General features: G+C 56.2%; 1 protein-coding gene across 3 annotated transcripts in view; it reads right to left on the bottom strand.

Moving 5' to 3' along the window:
* ANGPT4 (angiopoietin 4) overlaps window positions 1-22,063 on the bottom strand; it is a 52,726-nt gene extending 30,663 nt beyond the window's left edge. Inside the window, exon 1 of one of the 3 annotated variants that reach the window (XM_075563860.1) lies at window positions 21,243-22,063. In XM_075563860.1, the coding sequence (XP_075419975.1) occupies window positions 21,243-21,551 (309 nt within the window). In that variant the 5' untranslated portion in view covers window positions 21,552-22,063. The remainder of the gene's footprint in view (window positions 1-21,242) is intronic. The other 2 variants (XM_075563859.1, XM_075563861.1) reach the window with 2 other exon arrangements.
* Window positions 22,064-22,789: the final 726 nt, after the last annotated feature.

Genomic DNA, 22,789 nt, shown 5'->3' on the forward strand with positions numbered 1-22,789 from the left:
AGAAGTCTGGTACTAATGCTTTCGTAAGGATTGCAGCCAAGTCAACTCTGTGGGGCCGTCCCACTCTGTAACACACGGGTCGCCATGAGGAGGAATGGACGCGATGGCGAAGGAGTGGGCTTGGCGTTTTGATGACAGCGCTGGCAATGGGCTAGGAACTCTCTGCACCACATTCGAAATGGTGCCAGCTAATTGTCACCCACAGAAACCACAGAGGTTCTCAGGTCACGTCATCGTGGCCGTGAACTTCTCTAAGACATGTTTTATACTCATCACAACTGCAAAAAGACGAAAGTGTTTAGGTCCACGACTGGTGCGGTCTGGGGAGAAAGGTGGCATGAAATCCCTTTCAAACTCACAGGGACCTTGTAGGACAGAGTGGTCGTGTCCCGTAGCTTTTCCGAGGCCGTCATCCGGAAGCGGCCCCTCGAGCCGCTGGGGAGCTTGACCTTTTGATTAGCAGCTGTCCCAGTCCGCCCCTAGATGTGGCTATTTAATGGGTTTCCTCACAAGCATATCTGACTACCACAAACCTGCTTTGAAAAATGTGTTATCGGTAGTCCATGTAATCTGTTTCCCCTGGAAACCTACAAGTTTAAATTTATGATTTTAGAAATCCTCTCCCGAGAGGCTCTATGACTTCACCGGGGCCGGAGGGGCTCAGGGGACAGGGAAAGCTGAGACCCCATGCTCCACGACCCTGCCCAGGCCCTCCGTCGCTCAGGGGTTTGCTTTGCTTTTTTCCTGTTGCCTGGGGGTTGCCTTGGCAAACTAGAGATGCTCTGTGGCTACTAGTTAAAATGAAGGAATGGATTAATTGTCCGGTGAAAGCTGTGAAAGAAACAGCTTTGGATTAAACGGCATCATCGTGTGGCCCCACGGTGTAGCCACTGGGAGACCAAAGAGCCGGAAAAGGAAGAATGGCATTAAAAAAACAACAAAACAAAAACCCAGCCGGGGTTTCCTCCTGGCTTGTTACTTCCGGCCTTTGTGCCTCCACTTCCCACCTGTCAGGTGGGGGTAGAGGGAGCCCAGGTGGCACAGTGACTAAAGTGCTCAATGGCTCAACCAAAGGTTGGTCGTTTGGACCCCACCCCCGTGTTGCGAGGGTGGGGGGTGGCGGGGGAGACAAGGCAGGCGGCGTCCATAAAGATTGACAGCCTTGGAAACCTTTGGAAGTAGCGGGGGGTGGGGGGGTGGGTTTGATTTGCTTTGTGGAAGGAGGGGTGATACCAATGCCTCCTTTGTGTATATGGGGGGGGGGGGTCCAGTGAGGAGGGATCAACATGGAGATCACAGTCGATGGCCTTGAGGGGAGAAGCATTTGCAATCTCTCTGGTCGGAGATGTGGAGGGGCCGAGGGAGTCAACAGGGGTGGTACCCACCTCCAGCCATCATAGTTGGACAGAGTTGTGCTGGAAGGAGTGTGTGTGTGTGTGTGTGTGTGTGTGTGTGTGTGTGTGTGTGTGAGAGAGAGAGAGAGAGAGAGAAGGGGGCAGGCTTTGGGTGCCAAGGGCAACTCTACACAGCCCCTGGGGCTACCTCACTAGAAGTCCTGGTCTGACCAGGAGGATGAGAGGCAGACCCTCTTGGGTAGAGGGTTGCTGGAGGAGGGCGGGGACCAGCAGCAAGTCCTTCGGAGGCTGGCAAGACTCCCAGCATCAGACCCTCCATTTCTCCACTGATTGCCCATGAGGCCTCGGCCCAGCATCCTCTTTCTGAACCTCAACTGCTTTATCTACCAAATGGGAGACCCTCCAGCCCTCTCTCAGGATCAGCGAGACACCTGGGTGAATAAGGAAACTGGTGCCTGGCACGTCCCAAGTGCTCAACAAGTATTGGGGTTCTCCCAGCCACCGTTGAGAGGTTCTAGGAGCTTCCTCTTGCTTTAGTGCCATTTCCCCCCACTCCCCCACCCCCCACCCCCCATCGGCTTGAAGAAAATCTCTGTTGATGTGGACCCTTGGTGGTGTGGTTCCTTTGAACTTGAGCTTCTTCATCTGCATAATGGGATCCGTAAGGCACCTACCGGTAGACCTGCCCAAAGTGATGCTGTCCCCTCCCTGATGTTGTCATGAGGGTTAAATGGCACTGTGGGTGACAGGGAGACTGTGCCTGCTACACGGTGGCTGTACGGTTACATGAATGCATCCACGCGCTGCTGCCAAGGCCGGGCTGGTGCCTGGTGGACGGGAGCATCGCCCTCTGCAGCACAGGCTGGGAGCCTGCGATGTCTGAGCTTCTAGACGAGACAGGCGACTCCATCCTACAGTGTCATGGATGGAATCGTACTCCTGCCTCCTCAGCGCTCCCCGCCCCCGCCGCCACCCCATGAGTTGCCTTTCCTATCCTCTTTGCCTGTGGTTAGAATCCCAAGTAGGAATGCGTTGTCTTTGCTGTGTTCGTGAAGACGAGTGTGGAGTGTATCTGGAATCGGTCTCTTCTGAGCTGGAACGGAGCTGAAAGAAGCGAGCAAAGCGGAGGGGGGTGGGGGTGGGGGGGAGAGATGTCAAGACACGTGCAGATGTCTCAGGAGCACCTCGGAGACAGGACCTCCCCCAGAGCTGACGCAGAGAGAAAACCTTCCCCTAGAGTGGGTTCTCTCCGGCCTCCTGAACGGAAAGGACAGCGCCTTCTGCGTGCTAAAAGCAGCCCCTTGGGGCATCGCGGTGGCAGCGTTCCTGCGCAAGGAAGACAGACTCTGGGACTGCTCTGACGAACACCCACCATGGGGAAGGCGTTTGGGAATTGGGCACCGGGAGGAAGCTGAACGAGTTTTAAGGTGCCCACTAGTGAAGGCCTAGCTTGCCTTCAGAGTCCCACACGTTACAGACAATTCTAGTGAGACCCCAGACGGAGGGGAGCTTCTCCGGAGTTACCTTCATGTGCCTTGCCACCTCTGCTGGGTTCATTTGGAGAATCTCTTGTATATCTTGAAAGAGATTGACTCAGATTTGTAGAAAAGATGGGGCTGGCTGGCCACAGAATGCGACTAGAAAAGTGTGTGTTCACTGTGTTTCTAGTACACTATTGAGAGAACATGATGAGCGTGCAATTGAACAGTGGGGGAAGGCGATGCTTTTCCTGCGGTGGGAGTGACGGATGAAAAAGGAAAGACGACCGCTGGCCTCTTGGAATTCTACAGGCAAGAACCAGGCCAAAGAAGCGACTGCTCTTGTTCTCCAAGCAAAGAAGTGGCGCATCCCTGGCGCAGCTCAGAGGTCAGGGGAACTGAGAAGAGCAGGGTGGGGCCAGGAGCGCCTGGATCTCAAAGAGCGCAGCCACACCGTGTTAGACTTCACAGAATCCGATCTTCTTTGACTCAGCGCCGGCGGGAGGGGATGCCGTTCCGTTGGCTAAGAGGATGAGGTTCAATGTGTGAAACCGAGGGGCAAGCTGCCCTGCCAGAGGGGCAGAAACATAGGACCTGCCAGGACTGAGCTGGTAGAGTTGCCACTCTGATGTGCTAGGAGGATGGGGCCAACCAACCAAAGCCCAGGGAGCAGGGGGTCACCCCAGTGGGCCTGGATGGTGACCCTGAAGCCCAGGATCCAGAGGCTTCCAGGGGGAATACAGAGAACATGGCCAACTCCCCGAAGAGTCTGGAGGGCAAGACCATTCCCAAAGTGCTCCCCCCAAAATGGGGTCATTTTGAGACCTAATATTGTCTGTTCTGCTTGGGTTTGGATTTGCTTGGTGCCCGTTATCCCTCCTTTCCCTCGAATTTTTCCCATGTGTTCTGGAAATGTCTTCCACATTCTTGGTCCGCCAACATACTTTGAAGACAGATAAATCGTGTTCTAGATTTCACAGGTTCACAGATGGGCAGGATGGAATACACCTAACATCTCACCAATGCTTGATTTAGATGGTTTAGAAGATGAATCTTTGGGCTTGGAGTTGATGTAAGATTTTGGGGGTGACATGGCAGGCATATAAACTTGGGGGTGCGGAAAGGGTAGGATATTATGGATTGAATTCTATCCCTCAAATTATGGGTATGGCCTGTGATTATAATCTGGGAATAGGCTGTCTTTGTGATACTAATGAGGCAGGGTTCCTATAAATCTTTTGAGATAGAAAAGAGATTGAACAAGGGAGCAAAGCAGACACAGGGGAAGAGATTTGTCATACCACATGAAGGTCACTCTGGAGCACAAGACACAGGGCCCTCCTCGAGCCGACAGAGAGAACAAGGTTTTCCCTGGATTCAGCACTGGGACTTGAACTTCTAGCCTCCAAACTGTGAGAAAACAAATCTCTGATTGTTAAGCCACCTACTTTGGTATTCTGCAATGTCCATCAGCTAATTGAGACGGGCAGGAAACCCCATCTTTTCAGTCTTTCAGATCCAGCCTCTAGGGGTGGTCCTGCACCCCTAGTTCTCTTGCACCCCACATTCAGCGTGTGCACGCTTCCTTCAGAGCACATCCAGACCAGCCAGTTCTCCCCTCCCACCATAGCCTCTTCCTCGCTGCTCCCTCAGCTTTCTGTCCTTGCCCCCGCACCCCCAGCTGTCTGTTGTCTGTGCAGGTAGCTGGTCGTTCTTAGGTGCCATCGAGTTGATCCCAGCCCACAGTGACCCTCAGAAGAACAAAAGGAAACACTGCCCGGTCCTGCGCCAGCCTCACAATTGTCCCTATGCCTGAGCCCCTGGCTGCAGCCATGGTGTCAACCCATCTCCCCAAGGACCTTCCTCTCTTTCACTGCCCCTCCACTTCACCAAGCATGACATCCTTCTCCAGGGACGGGGCTCTCCTGACAACATGTCCAAAGTGCAAGACACAGAGTCCCTCCATCCTTGCCTCTAAGGAGCAATCTGGCTGTCCTTCTTTCAAGACAAATTTGGGTTTTTTTTATTGTCCGTGGTACTTAGTGTAGTTGGGAGAATGTGCCAGGTGTATTCAGATCAATTTGTCTCTCCAGTTTAACAGCTGCTCGGGAGTCTGCCTGTGGGGAGACACCTGCCCCCTCACCCACACCCCCCCCCCCCCAGCTGGCTTGGACATGACTTCTAGAATCTGTATTCCACTGGCATGGGGACCTCTGTCAGCATGGTTCCCTGCTGCAGCCTGGGCCCCAGCACAGTGCCTGGCACATAGTAGGTGCTTTCCCTTATCTGTTGACTGTGAGCGCCCTGTCTTCCGAGGCCACCTTGCATGGGAATGTGGCGCGGGGAGAAGGTGAGGAGTGTCATGGAAGAAGCTGCCGGAGGAGAGGAAGCTGGAACCCGTGCCCTCCAGACCTGCCGGGGTCTGAGGATCTTTCAGCCCTCCCCAGCAGGGCTGCTGCGAATGTCGCATGCATTCAGCCTCTGGCACGCACACAAGGGCTACCAGTTGCTGTCGGGTCGAATCGGACTCCTGGTGGCTCCATGTGTATTCACGTAGAACCGTGCTTCCTAACTTCTTCCCCAGAGTCGGATTGCCAGACCTTAAGGCGCCCCGGGGCAGCCTTTTGGTGTCTACCTATTGAGCTCAGTGGGGCTTTCACCAGACGCCATCATAGGAGGATACGTCCCCACAGGTGGAATCACTGGTTTGGACTGTTTGCTGCCAAGTTGCCCTTGACAGAGGATCTACCTGGGGGGCTGTCCATTGTGTTGGGAGGAGGAACCCTGAGGGTCTGCAGAGGTGGCCACAGGAGCCAGAAAGTGCCACTCTCGGGCACCTCCCAACACAAATGCACATCCCCCTCAACATGGACAGCACCCCAGAGCCGCTTTCCCAGTCGGCCTCTTTCTGGTGCTCAGGTGTTCACGTAAACACCACCTGACGACCCCCCTCAGGTGAGCACCAGACGCACATACACATACCCTACTCCACCACACTGGTGGCTGATCAACGTGTCCAATCAGTGGGGTTGCCTTACACCATCTCGCACCATCCAGAACGTTCTCCGGCACGTATGTGCTAGTTACCTGTCTCTCCCACTGGAATACCATCCTGGGAGTCCAGGCTTTGATCGAAATGCTCACAGCCATCTCCAGAAAAGTTTGAGGTCCATAGTAGAAATACACAATCATTGGAAGAACAGACGGGCCCGCCATCTACACTGAGAGCTGGATGGCTGCTGGGATCAGGTCGGCACCCCCTGACCTGACCCTAACCTAGCCAGAGCCCCGTGAGAGGCCAGATGAGGTGGGGCCGCAGAGGCCAGGGAGTGGGAGAGATGGCCGGTACACAGGCAGGAAAGAAAGGGGAAGAGCCATCAGTACAGAGACTGGGGTGCAGGGTGGCCCTCAGGAAGGGAGGGAGGCAGTGAGAGGCCCGTGCAGGAGGAACGCCCCCAGCCCTCATTCATCCCATCAGTAAACCCAGTAGAGTGCCTGCCATGCTGGGCCAAGGCTGAGAGAGCAAGAAACGGAGCAGGCCTTGTCTCTGCGTAAGGGGTGTGGCAAGGTCTGCCCAGGGGTGGAGTTCTCCCCCCAAAGATCTGAAGCACAACAGTGTGCCAGGTCCGGACCTGAGGACCTTATAACGCCAGCTCGTTTACTTCTTGGCACACTCAGGAGCCCCATTTCACAGATGAGGACTACAAGGCGCAAATCACGTGGTCCGTGAGGGGCAGTGGCTGGATGTGGACGCCGGCTTCTGGGCCGCAGAGACGATACCTTTAAACACTTGGATGTGCTGCTCGTGGCAGCTGGTTTCCAACAATCCCTGCCTTTCGAGTCCCCTCCCACACTGAGTCAGGGCCAATTATACTGCAGACACGATAAGAGTGTGACTAAGGGGCTATTGCTGTCCTCTGTCTTGGCCTCTCCTTTTGCTTTGAGGGGAAGCCAGCACCAGGCCTGGTGGCTGCTCAGCAGTCCCATGGAGAGCACCCACGGCCAGCAGTGGCCTGCCCACCAGTGGAGTGAGCCGCCTTGGAGGCAAATCCTCCAGCACCAGATGAGTGTTCCGGTGAGAGCAGTCCTGCTGGCACCTACGTACCTCCTCACGAGAGACCCTGGGCCACACGGTTAAGCTGTTCCCAAATTCCTGGTCCCCCAGAAACTGTGAGACAGTGAATGTTTGTTATTTTAAGTTACTCAATATTTTATGCTAATTTGTTATGCAGCAATAGAAAACACGTAGCCAACTTTTCTAGAGTTTATAGAAGACAGACACGCTTGCTTCCACCTCCTGCTCCCCTGGGTGGGTGTGAAAATTAAGGTTTTGTGTTCACTTGGCCGGGCCAGGCTTTCCAGTGGTTTGGCGGTGAAGATGCAGTAATCTCCCATTATGAGATCTAACATAATATCATCATGTCTTTGATTAGATCCTCTATGAGAAGCTAATCAATGGACAAGAAATTTCCTCAGGGCTGTGGCCTGCTTCCAAACTAAGTGGATACCATGGAAAAGCTTGCCTACATTATGTTGGATCTAGATCCTGTGCTCATCAACTGACCACCAATTTTGGGGGGTGGGGGCGGACTTGAGCCAGCAGCCTGCCATTGCCTGCTAATCCTGGGCGTGGTCAGTACCTTGCTGTCTTTCTGCTGACCTTGGATTCATTTACCTTCACACCTGTAGCTTTCCATCTGAACTACTGATCATGAGCTCATCAACCCCTGCAGTCATGTCTGGCCTACAGACTTGGAACTTGCCCACTGCTACCACCATGTGAGCCAGTTCCTTGGGATAAATCTCTTTATATATATATAAAATCTCTCTCTCTATATAAGTATATATATGTCACTAGTTTTGCTTCTCTAGAGAAATGAAATTAGCCTAAGATACTTGGCAAGACACATCCCCACCCTCCACCTACAGGACTCAGTTTCCCTAGTCTAGGAGGGCTCTGACTTTGTAGTTTGTGAGCTTGTGCTGCTCTAGGCCCCCCTTGCCCCCCATTCCCTTGACTTGCCCCAGCCCCTGACCCCATGTTCAAAGCAAACTGGGGTTGTTTTTCCTGGCTTTTCTGAGCAGCAGAGACCAGCTTCCTTGATGCTTTCCTCCCTGCAAGAGATTCCATTGCTTTTCTTCTTGGTCAGCTCCGCAGTGGGCAGGGATCCAGGGGAGAGAAGTCAGGGACCAATGAGATCCTACGGAGGGAGGCATTTTTCAACTCGCAGTTCAACCCACAGTTCCCAGGCACAGGCCCAGCTCCTCTAAGCTACCAGCTGCAGCCTGGCGTCTAGCTTAGGCCAGGGAACTTGTTAGAGTCATTGCTTTGCCATTTCCTCTCTGTGCCAGTGATGTCGCGTCTCCAAGCCTCAGTGGCCTCATCAGAAAATGGGCTAATTGTTTCCTCCTCCCCAAGGACCTGGCAGGAGTCAAGGAAATGCCTCTTGGAACCTGTACTCCCCAGGGGTTGGGATCCTGGTCTGTGCTGTTCTCTGCTGCAGCCTGGCGTCCAGCGCAGTGCCTGGGACACGGTAGGCACTTATGAAAAGTGTCTTACTCTTTGTGACTGACCTGCCCTCTGAGACTATCTTGCATGGAGAAAATGGGGAGTGTTGAGGAAGGCCGCAGGGGGGCCACAGTCACACAGTCACACAGTCACTGGCAAACCGGGATCTGAATCCCAGGGTTGGGCCATGGTCCTTGCAGTCGTTTCAGAAGATGAGCAAAGGCTGCCCAAGCCCTTCCCCACTGGGCTCGGCTGTCCCTTGGCAGCTGTCTGTGCGTAAGCCCTGATCCTGGATGGACCGTTTGCCTAAAGTGGGTCCCTGTCGAACTCCCCAGATCCGCCGACGTGCAGAAACGCCAACGTGCAGAAAGTGCAGTTCCATCGAGAGAAAGGGAAACTGCACCTTCCTGCCAATCGCTCCCCCGGCTACTTCCCGAGTGACCGGATGCTTTATCCAACACTTACAATGTGCTGGGCACCGGCCTAAGGACGGGCCACACGATACGCAGTCTTTACTTATTGACGGGACATGCCCTACGTGCCCTACAGGGTCACTACAGATCCACAGGGAGTTTGGTGTGAGCGTTTGGTTACATTGGTTTCCAAAGATGAGGCCGCTATGCGAAACATCGGCATTAGGTGAAAGTGGAGGCCGACCACGTCGGATCAGAAGACGGAGCGTGGGCAATATCCTTGCATAGAAAGCGGTCAAGTGGCAGTACTACAAAAGGGCTGCATCACTTTACATAACTGCCAAACCCCTGAGAACCATGGCGCGGCCAAGTAGATGCATCACCGGAACCGTCACCACCAGCATGAGTCTTGCCTCAAACCTTGGTCTTGGTTACTGCCGGCTCTCTCCTGTGTATGCACCAAGGAACCAGATGGTGGCTCTTTGATCAGGGTTGTGAGCGTGAAGTGGTGGGTCATGAGAGAGCCGAGAAGTGAGCTGGTGGGCTCCCAATGCCCCTCTGAGAGAGAGCTATCTCCATCCCTTTTCGCAGTGAAGCCCGGAAGAGGGGAAGCAACCTGCACCAGGCCAGGCAGCTCTTCAGGGGCGACCTCAGCCTGGGAGTCCCTGCACCAGATGGTTTTTCTGCTGCAAGCACGGGGCAATCCTCCCTGGGGGGAAATAAGATAGAGCATGCTCTAGATGGAGGGAGGCTCTCCTGGAGAGCTTGGGGCTGATGTCATGGGGTACAGGCCAGAGAGGCACCGTGTGTGACTCTTCTCTCACCTGAGCTCTGGAACCCTGGAGGAAGGGCTGGTTTTTACCCTCAGTGGACACAGGAGCAAACTGGGATTTAAATCCCATGGCTGGGCTCTTTTCTGCTCACCACACCATGGTGGGTCAGGGTCAAGAAGGGAGGGGTGGAGGCAGATCCATGTGTCCATAGCCAGAGTGATTACAGTGGGGGCCCCAGGGTCCCTGACAGCAGGATCAGGCCCCGAGAGGTCTGGTCTGGGCCCTGATGACCACTTCAGCCTTAACTTGGCCTCTCTCTCTCTGCTTCTCTGTGCTGGGCCACATTCAATGTCGTCCACAGCCTCCTCATCACCTTGGTCCACTCGATCCATCTGCCTAGGCTGGCGCTGTGCCTTTTGCCTGGAATACGTTCCCCTTCCTTGCCCTGGCCTCCTCCTACAAAAGCACCCCGAAAGCCAAACTTACTGCCATCGAGTCTATTCCGACGCATACTAGTCCTCTAAGACAGGGTACAATGGTCCCTGTGGGCTTTTGAGGCTGAGGAGCAGCTGGTGGATTTGAACCACCTACCCTGTGGTTAGTACCCAAGATATAACCCACTATGGCACCAGGGCTAGGAACTGCCAACCCACCCTTCAGAAGCTCAGTTCAGGCCATCCTGCTGGAGCCCCCTAACGAGGCAGGCCCCCTTTGCCTAGCCCGAGCACACCATGCACGCCTTCACAGCATGTACGGCGTGATGATTACACCCGAGAAATGACTGTATTAACGGCTCCAGGTGGGGAACAGCATCGTCTTTGCTCATCGCTGAATCCTCATCACCTGTATGGCGCACAGCACACAGTAGGCCCTTCATACATGTTAGTGGAAGGAGCGATTCCATCGGCAAATTCCTTTCAGGAATGGGTACGTGGATGCATGCGTGGGCCCGGAACCTTCCATGAGATTCTGCCCTGCCTGCACTGCAGAGTGGGAATGAGGGCATCTTCAGTGGGTACGGGGATCCCTAGACTCTGGTCCAGCCTTTGCCCCTGACCTCGAGGTGAATGGACCCAGTCCCTGTCTCCATCTGCATCATGGAAGTGGGTGGCATGGAGAGGCTGACCATGTAGTGAGGCAACCTGCCTGGCTCCACCCCCACCTCCCTCATGTCCCAGGTGGGTCACCTCCATGGACCTCGGGGGCCTCGCAATCGGTGGGGATCCAAATGGTCTTCCCCTTTCAGACTGGCATGAGGTTTAATGGGTCAATGTTTGCAAAGCATGTGGCAGTGTCAGGCACAGTGTCAGGCATGTGCGTCATAGCCATGACAGATGGCTGGTCATCTCAGAAGAGGGCGGGGACACTAACAGTGTGTGTCACCTCCCTGCTTGCTGATACAGCACCAGGCAAGGCCCTCGACCCCACTGTGTGCTGGGCATTTGGGCCTCCCCGTTGGCAAGCCCATGCATGCAGTTCTCATCACCTCCGGTTCACAGATGGCAGAAGAGAGGCTCAGGCCAGCTCCAGATTGACTGGCTACCCGTGCCACAGAGGAGCCCAGCTGGCATAGTGGTTACCAGATGGGCTGCTCGCTGTAAGGTCAGCAGCTCGACACCACCATCCACTCTGAATGGTGGGCTTTCTATTCCCGTCTAGAGTGACAGTCTCAGAAACCCACCGGGGCAGTTCTACGCTGTCCTATGGAGATGCTTTGAGTCGGCATCGACTCGGTGGCAGTGCGTTTGGCTTTTGTTTGTATTGCCAGATGACACATTCACCTCAGTCAGCAGGGACCGGTACATATGGGGTAAGGACTTGCCAGCCTGGAATTCAGAGCACTTCCCTTCAGTGGGGGAGGGAGGCAGGGAAAGGTAAGGGGACATGAATAATATGGGTGAGGTTTCGATGGTTAAGCTAGGTGGTAGAAACCAGGAGTTCTATTTTATCTTATCTGTTTTTTGTTTTTTTTTGCCGACCTTTCCACACATCTAAAGCATTTCAACTAAAATAAAAATAAAATGTACAGACAAGACTGAAAGAGCATTGTTTGGGAGGCAGTCAGAGGGTTGGGCTGAGAGCAGTTTATTTTCCCCCTTCATCCCCACATACCAAATATTAGCAATAAGCTGAGAGAAGCGGCCAGGTATTTGGCAAGAGAAAGACCCAGAAGGGAAGCCAGGCCTGCTGGACCCTGGTGGGCAAGGTTGTAAGCATCCCCCCCCGCCCAATTCTCAGCCTCTCTCCTGACACCTCTGCCTCTGGGCTCCCTCGGCAGCACCCACAGTGCTTCTTTGGAGGGCTCCATCTTCCTTCAGCCTTGCCTTTGCCCCCCGTGTCTGTAGGTCTGGGGTCCAGGGGAGGGATCACAGGGCTCTGTAGGCCTCCGGTTCTGGGGCCCAGTACTTTCCACTTCAAGGGTCCCCCTCCTTCGCCCACAGACCTCTGTGCGCTTTATCCTATTTTGCCTTTGCTTGTTCCCCGGTTCCACAGTTAGTGGATGAGGAGCCCAAGGCCTCCTCTGGAGACGAGGTGCTTCCCCCAAGCCCACCCCACGGGAGTAGAGAGACGCTGTGCAGGGCAGGTGTGTTATCAGCAGGTGTGTTTACTGACCTCTTACTCCCCGCCACATGTGCCTGGAGCCCCACAGGTGCCTGTACTCATTCCACCTCCAGGGCCACCCGCAATGCAGCTTCTCCCAGGGTCCCCATGACACGTGTGGGGAAACTGAGGCACGGAGAGGGAACGTGAGGGTCCGAGGGCGCATTGCCTGCCAGCGGCAGAGCAGGCATTCACAGCAGGGCGGTTGGGCCCCATGATCCACGCTCAGCCTCTGTAGTGCTCGGCCTCAGGCCCTGGCCAAGGGCAGAGGACTCAGGGTGAGGCGACCTCGCTGGAGGTTCTGGGACTCTTCCCTTTCCAGGGCTACTCTCCCTGTCTGGGTGCTGGGAAGAATCCCAGATAAGGCCTCCTGCCAGAGACTTGTCAGAAGAGGGAAATAGCAGCTGAGGCGAAGGAGGGGCCTCTGTGCCCATCAGGCCCTAGCTGGTGGCCCGGCTGGCCTGTAGGTCCAGGGACCAGCCCAAGAGGGCCATGTCTTGTTACTCCCCAGGAACTGGCTTATGTGCCACGCTAGGGATCAGAGTGGGGCCGTGACTTCAAATGGCGTAGGTTTAAATCCTGGCCTAATGACCTCGGGCAGGTCACTTGCCCTCTAGCCCAGCAGTCAGCAAACCGTGGCTCTTTCCTGCCTTACATGGGGCTCTGAAGTAAAATGTGAGCACTAGTTACAAGATAGCATTCAGGTACTGGCTCTTTCATTTGTTTGTACAGATACACTTGTGGCTCTCGGGGGGAAAAAAAAAGTTAAATTGTCGTGAGGGACAGGATTGGCTCTTCTCTCTCAGAAGCTTGCCGCCCCTGCCCTAGGCGGCTCAGTATCCTCCTGTGAAACAGGTCAGGCACTCTCCCTTCCTCCCTGGGAGGTGGAGGGTGGTGTGGGGGTTGTGAGGGACAATGCACTGCTTCATCCTGCATGTGAGCAGGGTCTTGCACACCGGAAGTGCCCCCACAGACTTCCACTGGCCAGCGGGGCTCACGCGGGCTCTGGGAGCCGGGAGGAGTCTGCTGTTGGTTGTTTCAGCGGGGGCACATCCGTGGACGTGATTTTCCCAGGGACCTTCAGCTGGTCAGTGACACTGCTGGGAGGTACTTTTTGACCCCAGCTCGGGTTCCCCAGACGCCACCATCAGCTTGGGGGTCCGCCCATTCCAGACACTTTGGAGGTTAAGTAAACCTCTGGGGTCAGAGCCCTGGCTGGGGGACTTTGGGGGGTGGGGTGGGGGGTGGGCAGATCTGGGGTGCTTTCTTAAATTTCCCCTCCCAGGCGGAGGCCTGTTTCTATCCCAGCGGGGGCTGGGCTCGGGCTCGGGGGGCGAGGAGGAGGGCAGCCCGATCCTGTGGGGTGGCCTGGTCCAGCGCTTGAACAAACAAACCCACCCATGGGGTACTCCGAGGGCTCCCCAGAGGGGACACTGCTGGTGCACAGCACCCCCCCCCCCCCCGACAACCCCCCCCACCCTGAGGCCCTTTTTACATCCTCTTCTTACAACAAAGATCCTGCGCCTCTAAGTGGCATATGCAGCCTAACCCCCCAAGCCCCAGGCCTAACTGCTGAGCGAGGAGCTAGTGGTGAGGTTAGGAAATCAAACCTCTGCTGAGATTCATTGCTTGTTTGGATAACAGAAAGCAGAAAATGCCAAGAATTTATGGGTCGCCTGGGAGGCTGGAACAGCTGGGAGGCCTGGCCAGTTTAGGAGGGTCTCAGGCTGGGCCAGGACCCCATGCTGAGCTCTGCCACCCCCCCACCCCAAGCGCTTGGCTGTGTCCCCCTCAGGCAAGGCCCTGGGCTGGGGGACTGAGAGAGGCTGAGTTATTCTGAGGTTTGGTGTCTGGAAATGGGCAGGTGTAGATAGCAGAAGCTAATGAGGAAGTGCCGGGTCGGAGGTCCCCGCCCAGCCCACCCCTCCTCCATAGTGTTTGGGTGCAGGAAGTGTGCAGCAAGGGGCCCCAGAGAGCTTCTCTGCTAGGTGTGGCCCCACCATTTGGCCTGGGTGTCCTGGGTTCTCCCATTGTGGATGGAGCAGGCCCACCCAGAGAGTGAGCATCCAGGAAATCCAGGTGTGTACATGTGTCTGTGTGTGGGGTGGTGTGGTGTGGGGGGGTGTTGAGGTGGGTGGGGCAGGCACATCTAGTGGTTAGGAGTGGGGGGAGCTGAGCCAGAGGCCCAGTAGATGCAGGGGGACTGTGGCAGTTACATAATCTCCTGTCAATTTGAATGAAAGGGTGGAGTCTAGCATTCAATCAGATCATAGCCAAAGAGACCTCTGTGTGGGCATGGCCTTCTCCTGAGGATTCTGGAAACTCCTGTCTTCCTCCCTGGAGGGGGGGACACACACTCTCTCTGTGAGACATTCCTCATGACAAGCTAGGTGGAGCCAAGCTGATGGAGCTAGAGCCCTGGAGTTGGAGGAGCCATGTGGAGACCCACAACAGTGCTGAGATGCTTCCACCACCACTGGATCCACAAGACTTTCCACCCACTGGCCTGTGATCTTCCTGCATTTGGCGTCATAGCATGTGTTATGTGAGTCTGAAGAGGACTTTTTCTGGTATTGGACTTCCGGACTTGACTTCGACTGGGCTGTGATGTTATCTCAATAATGCAATTGCTCTTTTCTCTAGTCTTCCTGGACTAACCCAGAGATGCAGATGGTCTGAGTCAGAGTCAGGGAGAGCCTAGAGAGAGATACGCATCAGCCGCAGGAACAGCAAGTGAGGCCGCCCACAGACACTCAGAGACAGGGAGCAGGAGTGAGCTGCTCTCTCGACCAGCCCAGCTCTGTGCTCTGCACAGGGAGAAAACTGAGAGAGGGAGTCCCTGGGCCTCAGGGCCTGGGGAAGCCTGCATCCCAGAGGTGACTGGGGCAGGCCTGGGGCCCTGGTTTTCTTCAGTGCCCTCATCTGCAGAAAGGGTCCTTCTGAGAGAGCCGGGACAGCTGCAAGTGTCCCAGGAACCACGGAGTGTTGAATGATCACCTGCTGTGTGCAGATGCTGCCCTGCTCTCTCGGTTCCCCTGTACCCATGTTGCACACAGGCCACAACCGATGCTTTCTTTCATTCCCCTTCCCCCAATACAGACAGGTCTGGGCTGCAGTGTCCCTCCTGGGCCATGGATTTAGTCTGCAGGGGGTCCAGGGGTCTGTGTGAGGAGCCAGGAGCCAGCCCAGCCCAGCCCAGCTATGGAAGAGCACCACCAGCTGGCTCTGCACCTCCCCTTCGGCATCCATGGCCTGGACTGCCCCCCTGCCAGAGGAGGGGGGTGCAGCAAAACCAAGATTCCACCAACAGGGGCAAAGCTGACCCCAGACCCGAGCCCTGGGGCTCCAGGAGGAGAGGGGTGGGGTGGCCGAGAGGGCTGCTGTTTCCCCAGCACCCACTCTGAGCCCAGCCTCCTGCTGGGTACACCCTACCACTGCCTTCACATCCATTCCAGCCCAGCTCAACATGACGCCATGGGACAGAGTAGAACTATTATGCTGGGAGAGGTGGAGGGACACCCTATTTCTCTCAAGCCCCCCCCTGCCCCCACCCCTCCTGCCATCCCTTTGCTCTCTTTCTGAGTCAAGAAAAGGAACATGGAGGTAGGGGTGGAGAATCCAGTTTGGTGCTCATGGTATGGGGACCTGGGCAGACCCTTCTCCCCCAGTCTCAGCTTCCTCACTGGAACATGGCAGATACAGATAGCAGTGTCCCTTAGAGGAGGAAGTCAAGAGCAAGGTGCTGGGCCCCTGGGCCTTCCTCCCCCTCCAGTTCCTCCAGGAGGCCAGCAGAGGAGGCATGAATCTCGCCAGGTGGTGGGGGTGGTGATGGTATCCGTGAAGAAGGTTTTGAAATCTAGGCATTCACTCTTCTGGGATGTGCCAGCAGATGCTGAGAAGATGCTCTTGAATTGCAAAGACTCTGAGATAGACCTCTGTCAATAGCACAGAGCCAGGGCCCCCACACATAAGGTAACGAGTGTGTGCATGTGGGGGGGGGGGTTGGAGGGAACAGTTGGATGGAGAGGGATGCTTGCTCCAAGCCTGTGAGTCTCCCTGAGAGGACAGCCACCAGTGTCAGCTGGAGGAGGAAGGACAATGATGCAGGGGCCCAAGAATTGCAGACGGTGTGTCTGGTTTCAAGGAGAGCCCAGGGGGATGAGCAGAAATGGGCGTGGCCCACAGTGTGCTTCCTGCATGCCTGGCCCTGGCTTGATCACTCCTTTGGGCATCATCTCATTTTGTCCTCACAGAGGGAGGTGCTGTGGTCATCCCACTGCAAAGGCAAGGCAACCAAGGTCCAGAGAAGGGAAGCCACTGGCCCTGTCTTACACATCAAGGAAGGGGCAGAACTGGCTGGAACTTGAACCCCAGTGGTTGGGTTTCTGCCTTCCAGGAGATGGATGACTTGGCGGGGGGGGCGGGGGGATGGACTATCGGTGTGTTTAGGCTGACAGGTATGATCTTGTGACAGGTTCCATGGGCACAGGGTGATCTGACAGGGATCCAAGCACCAGGGGACTGGAAGTGCTTGACCCTCAGGGCCCCTGATCCATGATCTGGAGCAGTAAATGCCTGAGATGGGGTCAGAAGGAGGAGGATACCAGCCTATGCAGTGACATCCTCAGCTCCTGTGATGCCCATGATCTTGGGTGGGGAAACACTGACTGGGCCAAGATTGAGATCCCCCAATACAGACGATACTGGATTACCAAAAAGCCCACCAGTGAGCTGTCTATCCCATGATGCCTGTCGACAGGGGGCAGGTTGAGAGTAGTATAGATGAGCTATCTCCATTATGCAGACAGGGATGGCCACGGGGCCAGTACGTGGCAAGGTTAGAATTTGAAGCCAGCCTCTTCTGACTCCCACTCCAGTGCTCTCCAACTCATGCCTGTCTGCAGTGAGCCCCGCCGCCATGGCCACACTTGGGGCTGGACAGAGCCCTGGAAAAGACATTCTACCACAGCCCCCCCCCCAAACCATTGGTTCAAATCCATCCACTGGTTCAAAAATGCTTCTCCTGCACCAGGCACGGGAGGATTCCGAGAGTTGAGAGGGTGATATTTTGGAATGGGGATGCCAGGGGGCAGGTTGAGGCTATGGTCAGGGAGGGAATGAGACCTGAACCAGGGCAGCACTGGGGAGGCAGGGCTAGGGAAGAGAAAAGAAGTGAGGCCACATGATGGACAGGCCTTGCTGCCTGTGACTCCTAGGTGGGGTGAAGGGGACCCCTAGGGCAGTAGACCAGCCCATTAATTCAAGCTGATCCTCGAGCTACTGGCAGGCCCAGCCCCTTTGAGGGGCGAAGATGCCAGTTTGGTGCCAGCATGAAGCAAGGCAGAGGATCATTCTCTTAGGGTGGTCAGGGCAGTCTCGAGATGGGGACAATTGAGGCCGGGGCCATGGGTTGCGGGTCTGCCATGAGGTATGGGAGGAGGCATCCAGACTCAGTTCTGGGAAACCGCATTTGGGCTGAGAGGGGAGCAGCAGGTAGGCCCGAGAGAACGAAAGAGCATCCCTTCATTCAACCAACTAGCAGGTACATACGGAATGCCCACTGCGTGCCAGGCATTACTCTAGGCCAGGGGTACTCAACACAGGGGCCTCCTGTTTCATAACAGAAGCAAAATGCCAGTGATGAGGTAGCAACGACAATAATGTTATGGTCGGGGGGTCCCCACCACTTGAGGAACCGTATGAAAGGGTCGCGGCGTGAGGAAGGTTGAGAACCACTGCTCTAGGCTGTAAGATCCAACAGTGACCAGAAAACGACAGTCGCTGCCCTCTTGACGTTCACAGAGCAGAGGAAGCCGCCCACGAGGGAACGCAGACGAGGATGTCATTGGAGACACGTGCTGAGAAAGACGCCACAGCTGGGGGAGAGGACGGAGGGAGTGCTCGTGGAGCACCCTCAGGGGGGCCCTCTGGGGAGGTGACATCAGAGGACTGAGGGAGGTGAGCGGGGGAGGCATGGGCGTCTGAGGAAGGAGAGCTCCGGCTTTTCTACCAATGGGACGGAACCTCAGGGCAGGATTTTGAGTCCAGGAGACAGGATCTCCCGCAGGTTTTCACCCTCCGGTGCCCACTGGAGAATGGGCTGTGAGGTCCAGAGACCGAGCAGGGAGCCCGGGGAGGTGCGGTGAGAACCACCCCGAGGGGAGATGGCGGTGGCTAGACCAGGACTGTGGCTGCTGTTAAGTGTCATGGTGCCCGGTTCGCTCATAGCAACCCTGCGTCCCACAGAACAGAACCCTGCCCGGTCCTGGGCCGTCCCTCCCATCAATGCAGCCACTGTGTCCCTCCATCTGGTCAAGGGTCTCTCTTCAGGTGCCCCTTTACCAAGCATCATGCTCTGAGGGGCACGGACATGAGGAGAGTAGTTGGGTTGCTCTGTAGACAAGGATTGGCTGGTGGAGAAAGTTTCTGGAAGGACGATGTTGGTCACTGATGATATCACATTTACCGAGAGATCCGGTGCTATGGATTGAATTATGTTCCCCAAGAGAGGTGCTGGGAACCCTAACCTCTATGATTGCAACTAGAATCCCGCTGGGCAAATGGGCCAGCTTGGTTGTGCTAGTGGTGCAGGGTCACTGCAGGGTAGACCTTGAGCACATCTCCTTTGAGCAAACTATGAAGTGGAGGCCAGGGAACAGAACCCCCAAACCCCATGAAGAGGGTGCAGGAGTCGAGGCTCAATGAAACCAGGATGTTCCCCCAAAGCTCACAGAAAGAGAAGCCTTCAATGGTTGGCTGGCTGTATTCCAACTTGTAGCTGAACCTGCGCGGGCATATATTCCTGGGGCCAGCTGTACACTTGTGGAAGGCGATTCTGTGATGGCAGTGTGAGATGGCCAAGACAGTCACCAGGCGAGACGAAGACCAAGTTTGGCCATGAGATTTGGGGAGTGGGGTGATCCTGGGCCAAGGAGCGATGGGAAGTGAGGAAGTACAGGCAGCACGTGAGCGCTTCTGGCCCAGTAGTCAGAGCCCGGGCTGTGGACTGGAAACGAGGCCGTCCCCCCCCCCCTCCCGTCTCCTTTTTCCTTTTCAGCATGGAGCAGACTTGGGCGCCATTCAGCACAGAGAGGAAAGGACCAGCAGAGAGGGGGAAAGGGTTGGGGATGCAGGAGTAGGTGGGTGCTAGGAGGAGACTCAGGGGCTGGGAGGGGGTGGACACACAGCCTAGTGGGTAGAGTGGCCCTTAAAGGTTGAAAAAGGCCCGCGGACGGAATCTGCAGGTGTGGAGCTGCCCAATGGAAGATTTCATTTCCTTTACTCTTCGTTGAAATAGAGTGTCCTTCGTCTGGTGAGAGAATGGGGTGGGTGGGGAGGTAGAGATGGAAGCTTAAAGGGAGGGCGAACGAGGCTTGAAACAGCCTCCTGAGACACAGAAAATGCTGTCTGAAGACACATGGGCCTCAGGGCAATACGGGGTCCCTGGTAGCTTAGACTCCAGTATAGGGTATGTGGCTAGGGCTTCCTGGAGGGGATATGGTGGGCTGGTGGCATTAGGGAATTGCTCAGGGCAGGTGGGTGAAGGGGTCAGTGGGTAAGGGACTATGGGACTGAGGAAGGAAGACAGAAAGTTGTGCGGGAGTGCACACGGGCCAGTGTGTGTGTGTGTGTACGTTTGTGTATGTGAGTGTGTGGTGCAGTGAAGGCTGGTTGGATACATGTGGTGTCAGATCTCCGCTTTGGGGATGGATAAAGCCAGGCTGTGTCCAGGAGTACATACATACATCAATGGGCACGATTGTGGGTATCATCTCTGTGAAGTTCCGTTTTCACCAGTTAGGTGCCGGCTTGTTACCCCGAAAGTCAGCGTTTGCCACCCACCAGCTAGGCTGAGAAAGAAAGGTGGGCGGTCTGTCAAGGTTTGCAGTCCTGGGGATCCTCTGAGTCAGAACCGACTTCTCGGCAGTAGCTTTGGTTTGGGGTTCCATGTACGTACACACTGAATAAGGACGCATGTGTCCAGAGGGCAATGCCTTCCTGCGCGCTGCTTTACAAGGTTTACAAACGTGGGGAACCATGGGGATAACAAGAGTGCATTCTGGGTAATCCTGGATGCTCTCCTCTCCCAGGCGGCCAGGCGCTGTCCGCTGGTTCACTTGAATGTTCGCAAGCCCCGTGAGTTGGTCCGAGTTGCGACACCCTCCCCCGGGATACCTCTGACACTTAGACACTTCTGGGGACAGCCCATCACGGGCATCTCAGCACACGCTCGCTGCCCCCACGCGCTGCCGGTGCGTAGTAGGGCCTCTGATAGGTGTGGAATGAATGAGCAAGTGCAAGCGTGGGGATTGGAGTGCCTATGGAGGACCTGGGTGTCCACGTCTGCCTCTCCCCCCGCTCCATCCACTCCATCAGCGGACCCTCTGAGCCCCATCGCCAGCATGAGCCAGAACCTGGCTGACCACATCTCCCCGCTCACCCCCTCCTTGCTCAACGCCTCCTTGCTGGGTTCAGTCCCACCTGACCATAGAGCCTCTTCAGCTCCGAACAAACCAGGAGGATTGCTTCCGGTGTAAAAGCCTCCAAGAACTCCTAAAGCCAGTCCTTGCAGTGGCCCACAAGCCCCTCCAGTCTTAGACCTCAGTCCCTTTGGGAGCAAGGCCTCTCACCTCTTCTCTCGGTTCAAGCACCACCTCTGGGATGTCCTCTCAAACGATCTGACCTCCCACGCCACCCTTTGGTCCCCCCTTGTCCTCTGACGCCGTTGGACATTTACTGGTCACTCCTTGGTCACCCTTTCCCCTGTCCATCATAAGGACAAGGACTCTTCTACTTGCCCTGCGTCCCCAGCATCTAGGAAGGGCCCAGCACATGGTCAGGGACCAACCCATTTCTGCCGGAGGGATGAATGACCGGCAGGTAGGGAGCCAGGTACTGACCCTGCTCTCCCTGGCTGTGTGACCTCAGGCCGTTCCTGGACCTCTCTGAGCATCACTCGCCTACTTTCTGCCATTTAGGGACAAGGGTCCCAGCAGCTTGGCTGCTTGTGCCTAGAGAAGACCTTTGAGGTGGGCACTCCTCCAGCAAGCAGCTCACGACAGACCCGCCATTGTCCCTCCGCCTCCCCCATGCCCGCAGGCCCCCAATCTTACCTTCTGTAGCCATTGGGTGTTGTTCTCCAGAACTTTCTCCAGATGCTGCATCTGTTGGCTCCGCCAGCTGCCCAGGTGCAGGGCTGTGGCTGGCGAGTCCCTCTGGAGGCTGTTGGAGCCCCCAAAGGGCCCAGGCTCTGGCGGGCAGGGCTCGAGCTCAGGCAGCACGAACGTGTAGCGGCACTGGCCGTGCTGGACCCGGTGTGCCCTGCGGTAGCCGCTTGCTTTCTGGCCCTTGTGCTGGGCCATCGTCACAGTGGCCACTGCGAAGAGGAGGCTGCCCAGCAGCATGGCTGGCCAGGAGCTCATCCAGAGAGGTGGTGACGGGGCGGGCGTCTGGTCAGAGCCCCCAGGGGCTGTGCCTACCCACCACCAGGCGCCGTGCCCCGGATGCGCCCGCTGTGGCCACAGTCGCCGGTGGACAGGCCCGCCTGCTGCAGAGCCGCTGCAGCTGCAAACCTCTGCCTGACCCAGCCGGAGCCTGAGCCGGAGCCCTCTGGGCAGCTATTTATACTGGCTGCAAATACCTCAGCTCGGCTGCTCAGCTTCCTCACACCGCCTCCTGCCCCCACCCCTCCCCGCCATTCGTTCCCTCTCTCCCTTCCTTCCTCCTCGCTCTTGCCCTCACACTGCCCGTCCACGCACTGGCCTCGCTCTGTCCACCTCACCGCTGGTACCTTATCATCGGGGGCGGGGTGGGGTGGGGTGGGGCTGGCCTCCCTGCAAGAGGGGAGAAAAAGAAAACACGTCCAGATGCGTGCTCACACCAAACAGTCAGCGCCCAGGCTGCCCGCTTCCCCGAACACCCAAAACGACTGCGATCTCTGGTCCCATCAGTCCGTCTGTCTTGCACAACCCCTGAGCCTGGGATCTCAGGTTTCAGCTCTGGGTGTCTGCCCTCCACCTTCTCTCCTTGGGCCCATGGTGAGCACTTGGCACCCAGTGCAGCGACATCCAGCAGAGAGCGCCAGTGGAGTGGGGGTTGGTGTGGGGAGGAGGAAGTGAAGGCAGTTTGTCCTTCCAAAGCCTGGGGAGGGGTGCCTTCGTGGGGAGCTTGGCCTCCTGCTCCCTCGGGGTCTGGGGTGACGCTGGCTGCACGGAGACTAATGAAAGTTGTCCGGCATTGGAGCAGATGGTTCTTGGGGTCTCTGGTGAGCAGAGGCAGGGGGAAGCTGAGTGTGGGGGCAGGTTTAGGGGGTGCACTGTGAGGTTCGCAAACCCAAACCCATTTCCATTGAGTTGATTCTGACTCAGCGAGCGCCCTGGTGCTCCTGCGGGCTTCCAAGACTAGATCTTTCGAGGAGTAGACAATCTCGTCTTCCTCTCACTGAGCGGCTTGTGGTTTCAAACTGCTCATCTTGAAGGCAGTGGCCTATTGTGTAACCACTACGCCACCAGGGTTCCTCCTGCGGGGCTTGGCTGTCTCTGATCCTTCTCCCCATCTGCTGAGATAGAAACCCCAGAGGGTGGGTAGTCTCCCCTCTAGCCCTCCCCACCATGAGCTGTCAACAGAAGGGCACCCCATCTCTTACCCCCGAAGAATTTTC

The sequence above is a fragment of the Tenrec ecaudatus genome, chromosome 12, assembly GCF_050624435.1.
Source record: "Tenrec ecaudatus isolate mTenEca1 chromosome 12, mTenEca1.hap1, whole genome shotgun sequence".
Lineage (NCBI taxonomy): Eukaryota > Metazoa > Chordata > Mammalia > Afrosoricida > Tenrecidae > Tenrec > Tenrec ecaudatus.